Raw genomic sequence first — 20,054 nt, 5'->3', positions numbered from 1 at the left:
ACTAGACACTGCTTAATTCTCCACAGTGGAGCAATCTTGTCATTTGTGCAGGGTGGGAGGTGGGGAAGGGAAAGATGAGGCACGGAGGAGCATGGAGTTATTAGCTCCTGAGATGAGCCCAGGACGCCTGGGCTCGTCCTCTCTATGGATTTATAACCCTCTGTCTGTCGCTGCCTGCCTCTGGGCCAATGAGAAAGAGGAAACAAAGACAAGCTTAGGAAAAATGTCTAAAAGTATATAAAAACATTTATTCATTAGAAAACAAGGAGACTGGCAAACATATTCTAGTGAAAGCAGCTCAACTCAGTTCGGTTAGCCTGGTTTAAGAGAAATGCTTTACATTATAAAGATGATTTATGTATTTAAAAACCAAGGAGACAGGCAAATAAGTATTTTACAAGGGGATTGGAATTCAAGGTCACCCAAGACACCCTGTACAGCAGGGATGGGAACAGGCAAGCCAATCTCCTAGGACCTGTGCCTGCGAGTAGATGCTCGGCGGATGGGGGTGGTTTTCTTGGGTGTCTCATCTTCTGTCATCTCTGCTGAAAGCTCTATTCCAAGAATTGGAAAAACAAGAAAAAGCTGAGTCACAAAGATGGTGAACAACAATCTCAGAGAACAAATTAGACAGACCCAGACCACAGTGGAGAAATAAAACCCAAATGCAGGGAGGAAGACGACTTTGGGGGAGTGGGTGGAGAGTCAACCCAGCAGGACCCCATCAAAACCAGTCCCCTATTCCCCAAGCTATGTTCCTTCTGGGCTGGCTGGGAGGGAACACTGTACCTTCCTCGCTGGACTCATCACTTGAGAAGACAATTCTGGGTTTCTTTTTTGTAGTTCGCTGCTGGGTGTTCGGATGCCGACGAGTAGTACGGCGGGGCTCAGGAGTGACAAAGTCATTGTCTGAGGCTGCAGAAGCCAGACGCTGGTGCCTAGCGACTAGAAAAGGCAGGGGATGAGTCCAAAAGACAAAAAAGAACTTCTATCTGAGAGGAGAGCCAGTCTGACCTCTCCACCTATAGGGCTGCTCTACATACCTGCGGACTGTTTCTTGGCTGATGGGGTTTTCTGGCTGCTCCCCTGGCCAATCTCAAGTTCCTCTATTGCATCCAACCCTCTTGTGTGACAAGCCCGAAGCTTCTGTTCAAATTCATCTATTATAGCCTGGAGGGAAAAAGAGGTGGTTACAAGTTAAAACGCGTATTACAAGGTGAAAGAAACCAGTCTGAGAAGGGTATATACTGTATGATTCTAACTGTATGACAATGTGGAAAAGGCAAAACTGGAAACAGTGAAAAGATCAGTGGTTGCCCCCAGGGGTTAGGGGGAAAAAGGGGTGAACAGGGAGAGCACAGAGGATCTTTAGGGCAGTGAAACTACTCTGCATGATACTACAATGGTGGACACAGGTCATTTGTCCAGAACCATAGTATGTACAGGAGCCAAGAGTGAACCCTAATGTAACCATGGACTTTGGGTGACAATGATGTGTCCATCTAGTTTCATTGCTTATAACAACTGTCCCACTCTGGTGGGGAATGTTGATAACGGGGGAAGTTGTGAATATGTGGGGGCACATGGACTAGTGTGGGACCCACGGAGCAGGCGCTGCTCACCTTGCCCTCAGGCTTGGCCCCACGCCGCAGCTTGCTCACAACTGACAAAAAAGCACTGAAGATGGACTCATCTGACAGTTTGTCTCCAAAGCAGTCAAAATTGTCCAGCACCTTGCGGAGGCCCCGCTCTGTGAAGGGCAGCTGTGACACGCAGTAGGCCAGGTCCCGGTACTGCCGCTCAGTTCTGCAGATGGGAAAGGCTTTGTGAGGAGCAGCGGGAGGTACAGGAAGTCAAGGCCCATGCTCCCTCAGCATCTCCTCCTGCCCCTGCAGGGCCCCTCTCAGCACAAAGAACCCCCCAAGGAAGGCAGCATACCGGGCTGTGCGGAACCGCTGACACAGCTTCTCCACCAGGCTCTCAGTCTGCTTGTCCTTGGTGATGTAGGAGAGCAGCTGCCTGCAGAGAGGCGGGTGCCGATGGAACATCGCCTGGGTGGCTCTAACCCCCCACCAACCACCCTCCCTGGACCCTCCCCTAGAATCTTCTCTGCCATGGCCATGCCTCTCTGTAGGCAGCTGCTCTCCTACATCTCCTGCCCTCTCCCATAGCCCAAAGGAGGGTCCACCCCTCTCTCCTGAGGAATTTTCACAGTGAAGGGAAATTTATAACAAGAACAGCTGCGTCCTACTGAACACTGCTACAGTATGTGCCTACCACCATGTCAGGAATTTGAGATTACTGAATCTTCTCAAGAACGAAGGGGCAAGTATTATTGGGCTCATTTCATACAGGAGAAAAAGGCAGAGAGAGAGGTTAACTTACTGCTGAAGGCCATACAGCGAAAAAGTAGAGTCAGACAGTGGTGGTCCCATGAGATTATAATGGAGCTGAAAAACTACCACCTAGTGAAGTAACTGTCATGTTTGTGTTTGTGGTGACGCTGGTGTAAGCAAACTACAGCGCTACCGGTCGTATACAAGTGTGTACAGTACATAATACTTGATAATGAATGACTGTTACTGGTTTATGTATTTACTATATTATACTTTTAATCATTTTAAAAAGAGTGATGTGCTTTTTCTACTTAGAAAAAAAGTTTGCTATCAAACAGTATGTCGTGTTACACTGGCACCAGCCTCAGACAGCTCATGTTTACTGTCTCTTGATTGTATCATTTTCTCGTGCACTTGATTTACTCTCGTGTTGTTTTGCACAGTAACACACTGTACAGGCCTGTGGCCCAGGAGCAACAGGCTACACCTTATAGCCCCAGTGCATGGTAGGCTAGACATCTAGGTTGGTGTAAGAGCACTCTGTGATGTTTAAACAATGATGAAATTGCCTAGTTGACTCATTTCTCCGAACATATCCCTGTTGTTAAGCAGCACATGACTGTACAGGTTTCTTTGATTGCTAAGCCCGTGCTATGTGAAAAACATGCCCCAAAGGCCCAGCAAAGCATACTTCATGATGGTGTGAAAAGGCTCTTCTTCCACCCCTCCCTCAGGGTCTGACAGGCGGCTGATGATATCTGGAAGGAGATTATAGATTGCATTGCCCTGTAAGAGAGAATCATGTTAAAGAGATAGGTGCCCTACATGTTCCCTTGGCAGCAAACCCTAAGCTACCGGTCGCCTCCTACCTTGTGGGAAAGCTCATTGAAGAAGTTCTTGGCCAGGGCAGCAATCTGAGGCACAGGATCAATGAGCAGCACAGCCATCTCGCTAACCTGCCCCTTCACCTTCACCATGTCCTTCAGGATCAGGTGGGTCATCACCAGCCCTGCTGTTTTCCGTACTTGCTGGGCTGGGTCACGGAGGCTAGGAATAAAATCTCAAGTCATTGGGACCAAGACCGTGGGCTACACAGTGACACTGGCAGGAAAGGCCCTCATTAGGAATCTAGGACCACTTCTTTTTTTTTTATTGGGGAATACTGGGGAACAGTGTTTTTCCAGGACCCATCAGTCGTTGTCCTTCATTCTAGCTGGGGAGGGCGCAGCTCTCAGCTCCAAGTCCAGTTGCCGTTTTCAATCGTTAGTTGTAGGGGGGGCAGCCCACCATCCCATGCGGGAATTGAACCGGCAACCTTGTTAAGAGTTCGCGCTGTAACCAACTGAGCATTCCGGCTGCCCCTAGTAGTAGTACCACTTCTGAATGTGCCATTCTAGAAGCAGTTAGAAAACTGTCGAGTTGAAAGCTGGGATTGAGGAAAGAGGCCAAGCTTTAGCCAAGGCTTTAGCCAGTTAGTTCATCAATCCCTCTGGGGCCATACAGTTCGTGTACAGGTCAAGTAACAAGCAGATGTTCCAGATAATGCTAAAGACCAGGGTAATGCAGCTTCAGTGATTCTCATACTGACTTAACTAGACCTTCCCAGAGCTGGCAGGGGCTGCAGAGCATCGTGAAGGATCTCTTACCGAGCATACAGATGAGGTGTCCAGGGGTCCACCAGGTTGGGGAAGCGGATGGCCAGATCCCCAGTAGCAATCATGATGTTTGAACGGAGAATGGGGAGTGAGGACTTTTCTAACATGGTGAACAGAAGACGGAGCTGGGAGTCACAGAAAGTGGCACTGGGGGCAAGGAGAGAATCATCAGGGAAATGATACCATACCATCCCCATCCCCCTTGAGAAGGCGGTCCCAACCCCAGGGCCTACCTGATCATGCAGAACTTGCCAAGGGCAAGTGACGCAGCTGCACAGAGCTCTGGGTTGCTGTAGAGGCCAGGGTTGTTGCAGACTTTAAGCAGAAGTGGAACAAAGGCAGCCAGTGTCTGTTTGCCTGTTGGAAGAACAACTGCAGGTTTGGGAACGGTTATCTCATTTGGGGAGAAGGTCACTCAGCAATTCTTACCATCTAATAGTTCCCTCTCACAGATGCTGCGGATTAGTTCTGCCTCCGTGTCATCAGCAGTGGCCCCGACCAGCCCCATCTCCTCCTCCATGGTGGTCTCAGTGCTTACATTCTAATAAGAAAGAAGCCAGGGATTATGGGTGATCAGACATTAGTTTTGGTTCCACCTATCCTTCATTTTGCCTGAATGGATTTGGGAAAAGGTGAATTCTGCAAAACCATTCATAGAATTGTTAAATGTATCTGTACAGAGGAAGGAGTCCCAAATTAAAGAGGAAAAGAACTAAGTGCCCTATATTTGTTTTTAAGTTGCCAAAGCATATCCTATATCTCTTCTTAACTCCCCATAGAAGCATATCATTTTCAGTATATGGGAAACAGACAGATCAAACCAGATAATGGTTCAAGGTCATAGAGAAGGTCAGACCTCACCCCACTGAAGCAAGGCTGTGTTTTATTTGTCTGCAAGACATCACTGCCTCTAGTGGAGAACCCAAGGTCCCCATCAGGGGATAGGCCGTCACCAAGGCTGATGTCCATGTTCTAACAAACACTACCTTGGGTAGAGCCTATTTTTTTTTTTTTAAAAGATTTTATTGGGGAAGGGGAACAGGACTTTATTGGGGTGCAGTGTGTACTTCCAGGACTTTTTTCCCCAGTCAAGTTGTTGTCTTTTCAATCTTAGTTGTGGAGGGCGCAGCTCAGCTCCAGGTCCAGTTGGCGTTGCTGGTTACAGGGGGCACAGCCCACCATCCCTTGCAGGAATCGAACGGGCAACCCTGTGGTTGAGAGGATGCACTCCAACCAACTGAGCCATCCGGGAGGCAGCTCAGCTCAAGGTGCCGTGTTCAATCTTAGTTGCAGAGGGCACTGCCCACAATCCCTTGCAGGACTTGAGGAAATGAACTGGCAACCTTGTGGTTGAGAGCCCACTGGCCCACGTGGGAATCGAACCGGCAGCCTTCAGAGTTAGCAGTACGGAGCTCTAACCGCCTGAGCCACCAGGCCGGCCTGAGTAGAGCCTATTTTTATGCTCAGGTCCCTAACTAATGCTTTGTTTACCTAAGACATGATGATCATGGACAGACTGGTCTTAGTTCTCATTCATCTTTTCTAGTGTAGTAGCACGAGGCGGAGTGTCATCTTCATTTCATTTAATAGTAAGGAAAAAAGAGATCCCAGAAGGAAATGTGAATGACCTGAGGTCATGAAACAAATCTGGGAAATGCTTGGGACATGAGCCCAAATGCCCAGGCACTTCATTCACCTCTTTTGATTCTTTAGTCTTCTGCTCCTGTTCTTCCCGAAGAACTCGGCGCCGACAAAGCTCTCCACTCACTGCGTGTTCCAAATGAATCAGCTGCTGCAGGGCCACATCCCCAGCCAGGGACAGCAGGTTCATCAACAGGAAAGTGGAGAGCATGGGGGTCTCCTCTGGAGGGGAGAGGAAAGGCAAGGAGAAGATGACATAATCGAGTCTCACAAGACTCTACGTCCTGTTTTCACTGACCTGCCCCTTGCCCATGTGCTACACAAACTAGTAAGGAAGCTAGAGATGTGGTGGTGGGGTGGGGAATGGTGGTGGTGACTGGCCCAACGTGAGTGACAAAAATGTGACAGTGAGGGTTGAGGGGCTCAGGCATTGTAGGAAGTGGTGGTGGCAGTGGCTTCTTGCCTACAGGGAAAGCAGAAGCTGGCTGCTGCCCACGGGGCCCACTGACCCTTTGCCCACTTACTCGGGTCCTCCTGGGGGTTGCTCTTTTCCTCTAGCTTCTCCAGGGCCTGCTTCGCACATCCCTGTAGTATCTGGGCACAGATCCCCTCAGGGCCCTCTGCCAGTTGGTAAATGAGGGTCACGGCCACCTCTTTGAAGGGGATCCAGAGTGGGTCTGGATGGACAAAGCCTGAATGGGAGAACAGAGGAGTTGCCCACAGCAGACAAAGAACCCAATTCTGCCCAAGGCCGTTCATGATCGCTCACCTTTAGTGACCATCTCCTGTAGCCGCTCAAACAACCTGTGTTCCTTAGGTAGCCGGAAGGGAGGGTGACATTTGTCCAGAGATGGCTGTTGTGAACAGGAAAGATAGTATGTGGGTGTGTAGAGGACCCTCCAACTCCCCTTAGTGTGGATGTAACTACCCCACATACCTTTCTCCTGTCAGAGATGTTGGCAATGGCATGGCACACCTGTTGGGCCAGCCTGTAGTCCTGTGGGAGCTTCTCATCCAGTCCTATGCTCACCAGTGTGTCTAAGTTGCTTCCTACAATTTCCGGCTTTCCTCTAGGGGAAGGAAGCCATAGTTAAAGCTAGTCATGGACATGACTGTTTGTAGGGGACAATACCACGGGTACCTCCACCCAACACAGGGCTTCCAGAGTCTGGAGCACTACAAAGAGGTTCTGCCCCAGGGCTGCCTCTCGGAATCCCTCTTTTTCTATTGACTCCACTATTTCTGCTAGGCAGGGGGTGCTGGTACTTTCACTATTTTATTTCCATTTAGGTAGCCAACTCACACACAGGGCTCAACTGCTATTATTAAAGGATAGGAACCTTCTCAGAACCTTCCTTTCCTCTCTCATTCTACTGCCCGTCTGGATCTGAGACTCACCGTGCCATCATCCCAAGAAGCATGACGGAGGAACAGCGCTCCAGAGCGGAGCAGGGGACCTTCTCGGTTGCCCGCTCCCAAAGCAGATGGGTCACTGCTGGTTTCAATTCATCCTTCTGCACAAACTCACAGAGCTGAAGGAAAAAGAAAATGATTGCCCTGATCCTTGGTGTACTCCTCGGAAGTGGGGAAAAGCAATACTCAGGAATGGAAAAGGAAGGAGGAGGCTCATAATGGAAAGTGGGGCTTTGGGGAGGTACTTCCATCGCTACTACTCTTCTACTCTCACGTCTTCACGACTATGTTCATTAAGATGAAATACTAAAACTGACCTTGTTCAGTTCCATGTGGCTCTATGGTTCTGACCACATTCTGGAGGACTTGTAAGTTTTCTTGATGTTACCACAAACCCATTCCCTGCCTTTTCATTTTGCAATGGTACCAACATTTTAATCACATATGCATAAAATTTCAGTCACCTAATTCCTTCCCCCTTCTTCCGCCTCCTCCCCCCACTCCAGTTTATGCTGTTGTTTCTCAGTCGAGTTGTGTAGGACACAGCTCCCTGACCCATGCTGGTATTATGAGCCTTGTCCCCCCACCCCCCCGCTGAGGTAGTCGGTTGCCAGTCATCAGTCGGTCGCTCGCAGCAGCTCACGCCAGGCTGGCAACCGCTCACGCTGGCTGCCGGCCACTCATGGCAGCACATGGTAGCACATGGTAGCCCACGGTAGCCCACGGCAGCCCACAGCAGCTCACGCTGGCTGGTAGCTCACCTCCGGGGTGAGCTGTTGTTCACAATCTTAGCTGTAGAGGGCATCAGCTCACTGGCCCATGTGGGAATCAAACCGGCGACCTCAGCATTAGGAGCACAGCGCTCCAACTACCTGAGCCACACGGGCCAGCCTCAGTCACCTGTTTTTAAGAATCAGTCACTTAATCCTAACTATTCTTCCTTTAAAATGTCTTCCATTAAGTGCAATTCTATAGATTTCTCTCCCACTCCCAGAGTCTAGCCCCATCTTGTCATTGCACACCTATGGCAGCCACCAGGGACCTTCCTGTCCCTAGTCTCCACTCCAACCAACTTGTATACTACTGCGGGATCAGTGACCCGGACATCTATTTCATCATGCCACACTGTGGCTCATCATTTAGAAACCTGTCTCCTTTGCCTACTACAGGGGCTTGGACCAGTAGCTAGCCTATGGATCTTAGGCCAGTCACCACCACCGGCCTCTTTTCTTTTACCCAGTGGGGAAAAAAATGTGGTTGGCAGTAGTGCTCCCACCAGTGGAAGCTGGTGGTCAGCACTACCTCCACCTTGTGTCCCCATAATCCAAAGGCTTCAGAGCAGGTTTGCCTAAAATACTGGAGTCCCTGGCTAACAAGGTTAAAGTCCTGGAGTCTGGAAAGGCATCCAGGGATGTTCCTAATTTAGTTCCAACTCACATTCCCAGCTTTATTATCTTTTCCAGCTATCAATTTTGAGCCAGAACACAATCTTCCTCATTCTACAACATAGACTCTGCTCTTTCTTGGCTTTCTGTCTCAAACGCTTTCCCTCCTTTCTCAAACTCACTAAATCCTACTCATCAAGACCCAACTTAAGCCATACCACCTTCACGAAGCTTTCCGCCCATTCGACTTCACACTGCTCTTTCCCACTCTGTACCCATCAGTATAACATATAAGTTAAGAGTATGCTTTCTGGAGCTTTTCTGCCTGAGTTTGAATCTCAAACTTTGCCACTAACTGAGTTCTTTAACGTCTCAGATTTCTCATTGTAAAATATGGATAATAGTAGTATTACCTCATAGGGTTATTGTGAGGATTAAACATGTTAATATGAATAAAGTGCTAAGACTAATGCCTGGCATATATAACGTTATTATTGTATTACTACTGCTACTATAACCATTACCTGTGTCACTTATTCTGGCACTTAATTATCTATCTGTTGCATTATTCAATAAGTGTTTTTTGTTTTTTGGCTACCAACTAGACTACTGGTTCCTTTTAAGTTGGAAACTTCGAAGCAAATGATTTTATTCTTCTTTGTTAAGCTGTGTAAACTGCTGAACACACAGTAATCACTCACTAGTACTTTAGTCATGTTGAATGATTAAAGAAAGAGGAAGTGAGGAGACTTACAATTTCCTCAAGACATTGAATGGTCCCAACTGAGGCATCCACTAGCAGCAAAGAGAGATTCTGAATCAAAGCCTGGGCCTTGGCTCTGTGGGAACAGTAAACATCAGGGGACATTAAAGACTGATACCTTGAATCTGGCAAACAGGGCATTAGGACTATCCCCCCACAGTGTCAAATAATGGCTTAGGATGGGTTTCGCTGGATGGGCAGTTTAGCCCTACCCTGAGCCCCATTACAGACCTATCGTCTATGGACTCAGAACTCCTCTAGAAGGATGGCCCCCCCACTCTCAATTTCTTCAGGAGACTAGAAACAGCCTGAGAAGCTGACATCCGAAAAGTCAGCAAAGGCAAGAGTACCCATATACCTGGCTGAGTCCCCTTTGGGGTTGAGGTAAAGTTGGCGGTAGGCGTTAAGCACAGCTTCCCGGACACCAGGCTCCTTAGACCAGACAAGAGGCAGCATGCGGCGCACCCCAAACAGGGCCTGAGGTACCCCAAATTGGAATGCCATCACAAAGAATTCAATCACCTCCTGTACCACTGAGAGGACAGACAAATGTCACCCATCTGCTTGGCAAAACTTCCCCCCAATCTCAAAGATAGAACCTTTCTTGATATAGTACCATGCAAGTGGAGGCCTTCCTCCTTTTCTCCGAGAATGCTGACTCCTGTAATGCTCTATTGTTCCAACCCCAAGGCCCAGTCCTTACAGAAAGGGCCTCTGGCACACCGTACCTGTGGTTGTGTTTTCATACATCATCTTGCTGATGATGCTGATGGCCTCTGTGATCTTCAGAGAGAAGCTATACGCGTCCTGCAGATACTGCACCAGCATCTCCTGCTTCACCAGTGCATCCTGTTCCCTGGATCGCTCCTGTTCTGACACGCTGGGCTTGTCTTTGCAGTCACTCTGTCCTGGGCCCATGTTCTCTGCAGACCCCTGGGGATTCTTCTCCTGTGTGGAAGATGCTGGGTCTAGGAGTTAGAGAATGTTACAGATGGGGAAATCCAACAGGTACAAACATCCCTGGGTATTTTTTTCCACAAAAAGAAGGTATAAATTTAGAACTTATTCTAAAATATCTTGGTTTGTTTCTCAAAAAAGATTCCTCTGTGGTTTGGAAATACCCTTTCTCACTCTGTGTCTATCAATTTTGGGCCCGTGGGCTGCTTCCATTTCAGGGCAGAAGCACTGCCAACTCCCCTTTGGCCTCTTTGCAGCACCAGTGTCTGGCATAAAGTAAATGGTCTGTAAAATACTAGTAGAACTATTTTGTCCATTGACTGAAGAAGGAAAAATAAATTACCTTTGAAAATAGTTCCTAAGAGATTCAGGAACGTGGTCTCCTCTGACTCCTTTGGGTCCATATGACCGAAGGGTTCAGACTCCTGGAAGTGGCCTATGGCTTCTTGAGTGAGAATGATGGCCCGCCTGAAAGAACATCAACCTGTCACCAATTCAGTACCCATAAAAACGTCATGGCAGCCTTTAAAAAAAATAATTATAATCGACATACAAGAGTATTACGGTAGCCTTTTATAAGGGAGCCTACCTCATGATTCCATCAAGCACTTAGACCTAATGCCCCAAAGAAAACGAACACCTTTTCATGCTTAGAAATTTGTGAAGTACCTACGAAGGGGTGGCGCTCAAACACTTTTCCTATTTCTGAAGTGACAAGGCTTTACTATGGTCTGCAAAAACTCAAGTAAGGCTTTTAAATTTTAAAAATCACAAACCTATTCCAAACACCTGTTTGAAAACTTCGCCAAGTGAGTTTAGAAAAAACAAACTTTCAGTAACTGGTTAATTCATGCTACATCTATACAATGGGATTTTATGTAGCCATAAAAAATACTGAGGCATCTATTCATGTACAGATATTAAAAAGCCACTGGGATACAGTGAAGTGAAAGAAAGCAAGGTGGTAGGTCAGTGGGCAGAGAATTCTATCACTTGTGTAAAGGGTGGGGGAAGAACACCCATTTGGGTATATGTCTACATACATGGTATCTCTAGGACACTCAATAAACCGTGAACATGGCTTCCCTGCGGGACTAAGTAGCGAGGTGCAGGTTTGGAAGGGACTTTTCATGCTATGTCCTTTTTGTAATTCAAAGTTTTGTACCATGTGAATGTGTTGTCTAGTGTTTTGAAAGTAAATTTCTGCTTAACAAAACTGTTATTGGGGTGGCCGGATGGTTCAGTTGGTTAGAGCACGAGCCGGTTCAATTCCCGCCTGGGATGGAGGGCTGCGCCCCCTGCAATTTATTTGAAATTGAAAACAGTGATTGGACTTGGAGCTGATGGGCCCTAGAGAAACACACTGTCCCCCAATATTCCCCAATAAAAGTAAAAAAAACACACAAAAAAACCTGTTATTAAACTGTTACGACAGTTATTAAAAAAGTTTGTTCTAATGTAGGTTTAAATTTGTAATCAGAAGCAAACACCTCGGTTATTATTATTAGTAATAATAATTAGTAACCATAACCCATTACCGACTGCTGAGGATTTCTGAAGGAGGAAGTGACATTTTTAAATGAGATGAAACCTTTTTTAACTGATAGGAGATACTGGCGTGCTTGGAGGCAGAAGAAGCAGTTATAAAACTATAGTATCTCGTTATGCTTTAGCAAAGTAAAGAGAGATGTAAGGGATAGCCACATTCTGTTCATATTCAGCATTTTCTGAACAGCCTAATTAGGTAAAAAGTAAATAAATAACTGTGGCTGAGGTTTAAGAAAACCTGATGACAGCTCTAAGGGCTTTTTTGCTAAGCTGCTCCAAAGTTCTAGAGTCACAAAAACACTGGAAGAAATTGTTTCTCTAAGATCAGGTTTCATAGTAGGTTGATTAAAGTAGGATTAAGCAAGTTTGATATTATTTATTAGCTCACAGAATTTAGAATTAGAGAGTCATCAGAAATCATATCATCTAATCAACTTATTTTACAAATAATGAAACTAAGACTCAGAAAGTTTAAACAATTTACTTAAGATCATACAAGTAGAATTATATTTACAGGCTTTCTACTTCAAAGAAAGGAGGACTTTTGCCATATTCAGTATAAAACTATTCACATTAGGTTGGTTTAGTAGTTTCTTTAAACATTTGTAAACGTAGCAAAGTACGTTTAATTGGGAACTACGCCTTTGGCATAAATCTGGTGTACAGACCATGACTATAGTGAAAACACCAACTACCATCATCGGGTGGCAGCATACTCTAAGTGCAGTTCCTTTTAAAGCGATTCTGTTTCTCAAAGTTTAAACTCTAAACCTAAACAGGCCATTAAAGAATACCTCATTCTTTCACATACTTGTAACTAGCTTTGGCAAGCAACTGACGGATGCGTCCTTTTACTGCTTCAGTGGTCTCTGTAGTAGCAATTTTCTCAGGAATCTCTTCTTCCTGGGGAAGTTTCAGCAGTTGTTGCAGGGTAGACTTTAACTCTGGCAGCATGGCTTCCCACTCTTCCTCTGGGTCTAGCACTGTGGCTGAATGAGAAAGTCTCACTTAGACTCTTTCTTTAGTTTCTGCTGCAGGAAGATGACTGGGAGTGTGGGTAGTGGGCAGTGGAACTCCTACATAGTAACTACTCACAAGCAGCTGCAGTTTGCCTCTTGGCCCTCATCTCTTGTAGTTTCTGGGTTTCCTTTTGTAGTGGTCCAGCAAGGTCAGTATCACTAAGCTACCAAGGTAAGATGACTATCAGGGTCACCAAGTCACATAATTTCATCCATTCCCATTTAATTCCTTCTCTTTTGGGTACCTCAAGCCTACTTACATTGCAGGAAAAGGGATTATTGGCGAGAAAACTGGCCAGCAGCTGGATGGCATTTTTACATACTAGCACCGACTTGTCTGCCAGACGTCCCACTGCTAAGGCCACCACTGCCTGGAAACGTGTCAGGGGGAGAGCCTATGTGGGATAGAAAGGAAAGGATCCACTCACATCCCGTATCATTCTTCTGCTCAAGATGATGTTGAAGTAAACTCTAAATGAGCTACCCATTCATTCTAAAGAAACTTATCTATGGGATATAAAATAGTAAAGGAGTTACTGATTAAGGCACAGTATCGTCCTTAAAGCAGACATCCTTGCCCTTAATGGAGGAAGACCTTTGTTGGCAGTAGTAGCAACCTGAATTCCAGGCTCGTCTTTGGGATAGATATTTTCTTTAACACCAGATTCCTCTTTTCTTTGGCCTACACATAGAGAGGTACTGTATGTCTTTATCACGTAGAAGGCTATTCTGTTCACCTTCTGCTGGACAATTCGGGTGAAGAGTTGCAAAACACGGCTCCGCACAAAGGAGTTGACATCATGGCCATGGGCTTGCAGGGTGTCTAAGAACTGGTCTCTGGTGTCTCGGGCTGCTTCCTCCAGCTGATCACCATTCAGAACCTGCAGTACCATCTCTGCCATGGCTGCGAGCACAGCATTGCGCATCACATAATTCTGAGAGAGAAATGAAGTAGATACAAGTCTCTGCTCTCCCATAGTAACTCTCCTTTCCCTAAATTCTTGTGCTTTTCCAGGTACAAATAAGGGGCAAGGCCTTTAGAAAAGATTAAGCTTGCATGTCTAAACTTGCTTATCTTAGCTATAATTCTTTCTGGTCAACTGCCTAGGTATTTACCCCTGAGGTCACTGGAAAAAGCTGAATTCCAGATGGGGCTTGTTTGCTCAGAGAATATAGGGACAAAAATAAACAGAGCCCCAAACCATTTTTCCCCATAAGGCTCACCCAGGTAATCATGATGGTAACTGAATATGAAATCATATCTACCTACCAATATACATTTGAAAAGCATTAATTATGTTTCACCTGAGGTCTCAATGCCTTTGATTTTTACTTATAAACACCCTCTTTCCCTTTCACTCCCCTATTTTACCAACAGAAAATGAGAAGCAAATATGAGTCCATTAGGGTGCTAAGCAAGTCCATTACAGAATTTGGTGGAGAACAAGGTTTGGTGTTTTTTTCTTTTTGCAGAATAGAGCCAGAAAATGAGGTCTTACACAAGAAGTTAAAGTAAATTAGATGAATGAGTGGACTGTCTTTGTCCTTGACATTCATCTAGGAGTGCCTCGCATCAGTTTGGAAAATGGCCAGGTTAATATTCCAAGATAAGAGAGAATTGAGGGAGATGATATGGGAAAGCACATTGTATAGAGAAAGCAAGGCAAGTCAGGTGGTAGAAGAAGCTTCATCCTGAGAAATGGATGGGACTCAGAATCACAGCTGAGTCACTGTCACTAGACTTAAGCTGTGGAACTGTCATCTCCCCTACCAGACCTAGATAAAAGCAACGTGACATTGAAATAGGTGCTTCATTCAATAAACTTCTTTGGCTTCTCTACGGGAAGGAACTGCCACAGTGATAAAACTAGACAACCTGACTTCATGTGAAAGCTATCTTCTTAAGAAACAGTCTTCCAACAAAGGACTTCCACCGCAGAAGACCCTGAGATTCCTAGGGTATTACCTACCTCCCCATCCAGATGATCTAGCAAAATGCACATGCTGGACATCAGGATGGCCGGGACACGTTCTGCCAGTTCTGTCAGGAAGGTTGCAAAGCCCTTTGCTCCTGACGTGTCCCGACTCAGCTCCTGGGGACACTTCTGTCCAATCTCTCTATGCAGGGAAGAAAACACAGCCATAGCAAGATAATTCACTTCCCAGTAAGACTGGTATCTAACAGCTGAAGGAATCTAGTGTTTGCAGAGAATATACTGTATTTCCAATCTTTCTTTATCCTCTTCCTGAGAAATGAGAATTAGAAACTCAGAGAAGACTTACCTTACAATCTCTCCCACTATGCTCTTCATTCCATACTCAGTTGCCCACAGACTCACAGCTGCCACCAGTACAGGTGCCAGATGTTCAAAGTGCTGCAGCATCTGGATGATCTTCACAGTGGCACCTGTGGAAGTACTACACATGAGAAATTATGGGCAAAATACAAAGGAGGGGCAAAGTGGAGGGCTAACTTACTGAGCATATGGTTGTAACGTGTCAAGGCTACACCAAGCAGGCATGCTATGGCATCCCGGGTGGGGCGGTTCTTCTGGTGATTAATGGTGGGGTTCTCCAGGAGGCGGTAACAGCAACCAGTAACCAAACTGAGAAAGGAGGTAAGATGATACAATCAGCGGTCTAGACTTAATTACATTGGGGCTCTGCCTCATTCTGCTGCCCCTCAAGTCAGGGTCTTCCAGTTTTCTTCATTCTATCTACCACCTTCTACACTTTGCTTTGCTGATCCCAGACAGGTACTTTGTCTTTTAAGATCACCAACTTTCAACCAGTTATGATGCCCCTACAGAACCTGAATATATAAGACAGGACAAAGTCATTAATGACTTCTCATTGTCAAATAATGGTCAATTCAGTTCTTATCTTACATACCCTTTCAGCTCCATCTGATATAGCTGATCACTCCTTTCACCCTGAAACATCTTCATTTGGCTTCCAGAACACCAGACTGCTTCTCAGTTTCTTGGGCTGGTTCCTCCTCATCATCTCACCCTCTTAATCCTGGAGTACCCCGTGGGATAGTCCTTGGATTTCTGCTCTCTTCTACTACTTACTGATTTAGTAATCTCATTCAGTCCCATGGCTATGAATACCATTTATATAAATATTTTATATTCCAAAATGTGTACTTCTAGGCCAGACCTCTCTCCTGTACTCCAGATCTATACATTCTGCATCCGAATCTGACATTACTTGGATGTTCAATAAGCACCTCAAACTTTGTATGTCTAATTGTCCCCAAACATGCCCCCACACACCTCTCCATATACAGGCAACTCTACCTTTCCAAATGCTCAGGCCAAAACCCTGGGTGGGTCATCTTGGACTGCACTCACCCTTAAACCTCACACATGTGTCAGCTCATCCTATGAGAAAGAAAGTATGGACTCCAACCACTTCTGCCCATCTCCACTGCCACTCTTTGGTCTAAGTTACCTTCATCTCTTGCCCAAGTTATGGCAATAGCCTTGTAACTGGTCTCTTGCTTCCCTCCTTTCCCTCCATGCTCTGTTTCAACACAACAGCCAGGATGACTTTGTTAAAGTACAAGTCAGACCACCTACTGCCCTGCTTGGAATGCTTGAGTGGCCCCTTCTGACTCAGAGAAAACGTCAGTCACTGTGATGGCCTACAGGGTCTGCACAGATTGGCTCCCGACTGCGCCCCTGCCCTCAGCCTATCTCTCTCACCCTCTCTCAGCTGCTGTGTCTCTGGCCTCATTGCTAGTACTTGTCCATGCCAGATGCACTCCTTCCTCAGGGTCTTTGCATTTGGAGACTCTGAGAGAGATGTTCCTTTTCCTTGCCTTTGCCCTTCCTCCAGACAGTCCAGAGATAATCATGGCTCTGATGACCTCTGGATCTTTGCTCAAATGTCATGGCTCAAAGAGGTCTTGCTAGAGCGGCTGATTGAAAATCATAACTCTCCTTCATAGTTACACAGAACAAACTGATGGTTGCCGGTTGGAGGAGAGGGTGAAAAAGGTGAAGGGATTAAGAAGTACAAATTGACAGTTACAAAATAGTCACGGAGATGTAAAGTACAACATAGGAAATATCATCAATAATATTGTAATAACTATTTATGGTGTCAGGTGGGTACTAGCCTTACCGGGGGCATCACATCACAAGTTATATAAATGTCTAACCACTATGCTGTACACCTGGAACTAATATAATGTTGAATGTCAGCTGCAATTGAAAAATTTAAAAATAAAATCACAACCCTCTTCCATCAAACTTCCCATGCCCCTAATTTTCTCCACAATAATAAACTATAAAACATACTGTATATTTTACTTATTTTAAAAACTGGCTTTTGCTCTATAATATACACTCTATGAGGGCAGAAACTTTTGTTTCCATTCCCTATGACGCCAGCCATGCACCTAGGAGAGTCTCAGTAAATGCAGTTTCATGAATGAATAAATGGGCATTAAAGTTGAGAAATTCACAACAGTTTCTAACATTCATTATCTACTTCCTAATAACTCATTGTTATGAGTATACTTCTATGTATTAGAGATAGAACTTCATTTCACTAGAGATGAAATGAAGTATTTAAAGGCAGCTCTAGCAACAGAGCCCTCATTCCTCACAGCTCAGCATTATCTGTAGTCATTTTAACTGCCTACCTGACAAATTCCTCTTCAATTATTGAGTGGTTCCACAGGTGACGAATGTCCAACTGGAGCAGCTGTGTTAAAAGCTGAAGAATTGGTTGCCTCTCCTCTTCCCAGTCAAAGCCATGGGTTGCCCTGGCCCGGGCTTTCTTACCCTAAAAAAAGATCATGTATACATTTAGGAAAAAAATAAGAAAAAACAGACAGTCAAGATCTGCTAGTTTGAATGCCTAAGCTATCCAGTATTGAGACAAGGTAGAAGGTAATACAGAAGTGTTACAAGTTCCAAAATCTAAAAGAGCTGCTTATCAGGGAAGGATATGTTGTGATATTGAGCACTTCCTCATAAACTCTAAATAAGAAAAGAAAGGAGTCTCAGAATCATACGTTGGATTCCTTTCTTTCCCATAATTCCTCTAATTCTCCAAGCCCCGTATTAAGTGAGCCAGGTACGCCTACCTTTCCACCAAGGTCGAGGTCCATGAGACTTGACTGGCTGGTCTCAAAGGATTCCAAGAGGCGTATCAGAGCATAGCAGTTCATTTTGAGGGCGTTTAGGTGGGCGCTTCTATCTGATACATTCAAAGTTGCATTATCCAGGATAGCTGGAAGTTCCTGGGAATGGCGGGACACCACTGTGAGGGGCAGAATCTGGAGTCAGTTTCATTCACTTTCCTTATGCACCCCAGCCTCAAAATACCCAGCACTGGCAGCCATCAGATTACCAAAGATCTGTGTTTCATCTCTCAGTGGCCACAATACAAGCTAAGTCCTTTGGGACCCCTGACCCTGATGCCATGAATTTGTCCTGTCCCTACTCTCTCACTCCAGTTACCATAATTTCTTCCTGGCAACTGGAAGAATCACCTCTATTAAAAAGAGGCAGTTCAAAAGCAGGAAGAATTTCTTGTTGGTCTGCCCTTACAGTGAACACACATAACTCTGTATTGACCACCAAGATTACAGACCTTAATAGGACAAAGGCCCCTGAACTTAGCCAAACCAACTGAATCACCACGGCCTTGATATCATCACTTGGCTGATAAAACGTAGTAAACAAACAAACAAACACCTTCCATCCCATACCCCCTGACCCATAAACACCTTTTATCAGGAATTCCAGAGTATCTTCCTTGAGGCCAGGATCTATACTTCGAAAGTGACTATGAGGGAAAGAAAGTGCGGGGAGTGAGACAGGAACCTGTAGAACCAGCCCATTCTAACAGATCAGATCTAACTTGAAGAATCTAGTGGCTAAACATACATGTGAAATTGCTCAACTGAACAAATATGGGGGCAAGTTGGAGTAAATGCTCATCAGTGGAGATATCAGCACCCAGAACCATTTATTAGTGAACTATAATTTGGAATTTCAGGACAAACATGCAAAGTTAGGGCAAATAGCCACGAGTTCTTTTAAAGTACCAGTGGGTATTTTACTTACTGTAGGATGCTGTAGACAGTATCAAAGTGCTCCAGCATAGCCAGGGGTCCCTGAGCTCGGAAGGCAGCCTGAAATGCTACAAAGATGAAAGACACTGAGCAATACAGAAGGGAGAGGCTTTTTTGGTAAACTCTATTCATGGCAGAAAATTGAGTTAATTGCTTGTATTGGCAGAATCACAAAAGGAATAGTTCATTTCAGTGTAACCTATCATAGTAATATCTTACATTTTGTCCTATTTTACAATTAAAGACTTACTTGAGTTTCACCACATCTAGCTTGAGTTTCACCTGAGCTAGACAAAGCAGACAGTATTATGCCTATTTTTATGGGAAAAGAAATGAAACGTCAGAGTAGTTATGTGACTTGTCCAACTTACAGTAAGTGGATACAAGCTCAGGATTAAAAAAACAAAATTTTTTTTAATTACAAAAGTGGCAAAACCAGTAGTAGGTTCCTGTAATTTTCTCCAGGTAATGTTAACATCTTATATAACATAGTACAAAGATCTAAACCAAATTAACATTAATTAATTCAATGCTATTAACTAATCTGCAGACTTTATTTGAATGCTGCCCATTGTTCTATTTATGTCCTTTTCTGGTCCAGGATCCAAGCTAGGACACTACGATGCATTCAGATGCACTTTTGAAGTGCACTAGCCAGTTATTCTGTAGAATGTTTCAGTTTAGGTTTGTCTGATAGTTTCTCATGACTAGACTGAGGCCATGCATTTTTGGCAAATTACCATGGAAGGGAGGGTGGGCAGACCCTTCAGATGCATCATACCAAGAAGTACATGATGTCAATGTCTTATTACTGGTGGTGTTAACTTTGATCACTTGGCAGTGTTTGCCAGATGTCCCCACTGTAAATTTACTATTTTGCTCCTTGCAATTAATAAGTATCTTACAGGCAGATACTTTGACACTATGCAAACATCCTGTTTCTCATCACATTTGCCCACTAATCTAAGCATCTATTGATTATTGCCTGCCACAATTATTACTATGGTATTTACTAAATGGTGACTTTTCTATCTCCATCATTCCTTCTACACTTACTAATGGAAATGCCACTATGAGGATGAGCTGTCCTTTTCTCATTTACTTATTCAATTATTTTAATTTATATCAGAGTGGATTCATGGACATTTGTTATTCTATGTCTCAATCCATTCCTATTACTATTTATTTTGTTGCTCAAATTGTCCCAAACTTGACCACAGGGAGCTCCTTCATCTTGGCCTGT

At 45.0% G+C, this 20,054-nt stretch overlaps 1 protein-coding gene across 3 annotated transcripts in view; it reads right to left on the bottom strand.

The window, feature by feature from the left end:
* Positions 1-216: 216 nt before the first annotated feature.
* The window catches only part of NCAPD2 (non-SMC condensin I complex subunit D2), a 28,666-nt gene continuing 8,828 nt past the window's right edge, over positions 217-20,054 (bottom strand). For 2 of the 3 annotated variants that reach the window (XM_081059629.1, XM_081059628.1), the window contains exons 3-32: positions 18,804-18,879; positions 18,464-18,522; positions 17,819-17,994; positions 17,372-17,514; positions 15,196-15,323; positions 15,001-15,124; positions 14,688-14,835; positions 13,455-13,652; positions 12,978-13,112; positions 12,794-12,881; positions 12,510-12,687; positions 10,494-10,618; positions 9,922-10,161; positions 9,552-9,726; positions 9,185-9,269; positions 7,031-7,164; positions 6,570-6,702; positions 6,402-6,486; positions 6,157-6,324; positions 5,688-5,854; positions 4,421-4,532; positions 4,225-4,348; positions 3,983-4,138; positions 3,206-3,383; positions 3,028-3,122; positions 1,939-2,019; positions 1,623-1,806; positions 1,044-1,170; positions 790-945; positions 217-554 (exon numbers count right to left, since the gene is read on the bottom strand). In XM_081059629.1, the coding sequence (XP_080915755.1) occupies positions 469-554; positions 790-945; positions 1,044-1,170; positions 1,623-1,806; positions 1,939-2,019; positions 3,028-3,122; positions 3,206-3,383; positions 3,983-4,138; positions 4,225-4,348; positions 4,421-4,532; positions 5,688-5,854; positions 6,157-6,324; positions 6,402-6,486; positions 6,570-6,702; positions 7,031-7,164; positions 9,185-9,269; positions 9,552-9,726; positions 9,922-10,161; positions 10,494-10,618; positions 12,510-12,687; positions 12,794-12,881; positions 12,978-13,112; positions 13,455-13,652; positions 14,688-14,835; positions 15,001-15,124; positions 15,196-15,323; positions 17,372-17,514; positions 17,819-17,994; positions 18,464-18,522; positions 18,804-18,879 (4,064 nt within the window). In that variant the 3' untranslated portion in view covers positions 217-468. The remainder of the gene's footprint in view (positions 555-789; positions 946-1,043; positions 1,171-1,622; positions 1,807-1,938; positions 2,020-3,027; positions 3,123-3,205; positions 3,384-3,982; positions 4,139-4,224; positions 4,349-4,420; positions 4,533-5,687; positions 5,855-6,156; positions 6,325-6,401; positions 6,487-6,569; positions 6,703-7,030; positions 7,165-9,184; positions 9,270-9,551; positions 9,727-9,921; positions 10,162-10,493; positions 10,619-12,509; positions 12,688-12,793; positions 12,882-12,977; positions 13,113-13,454; positions 13,653-14,687; positions 14,836-15,000; positions 15,125-15,195; positions 15,324-17,371; positions 17,515-17,818; positions 17,995-18,463; positions 18,523-18,803; positions 18,880-20,054) is intronic. The other variant, XR_013994007.1, reaches the window with a different exon arrangement.

Source organism: Rhinolophus hipposideros (genome assembly GCF_964194185.1).
Source record: "Rhinolophus hipposideros genome assembly, chromosome: 9".
NCBI classification, from domain to species: domain Eukaryota; kingdom Metazoa; phylum Chordata; class Mammalia; order Chiroptera; family Rhinolophidae; genus Rhinolophus; species Rhinolophus hipposideros.
The sequence above is the reverse complement of the archived record's forward strand: the minus strand, read 5'-3'. Positions and strand labels throughout refer to the sequence as shown.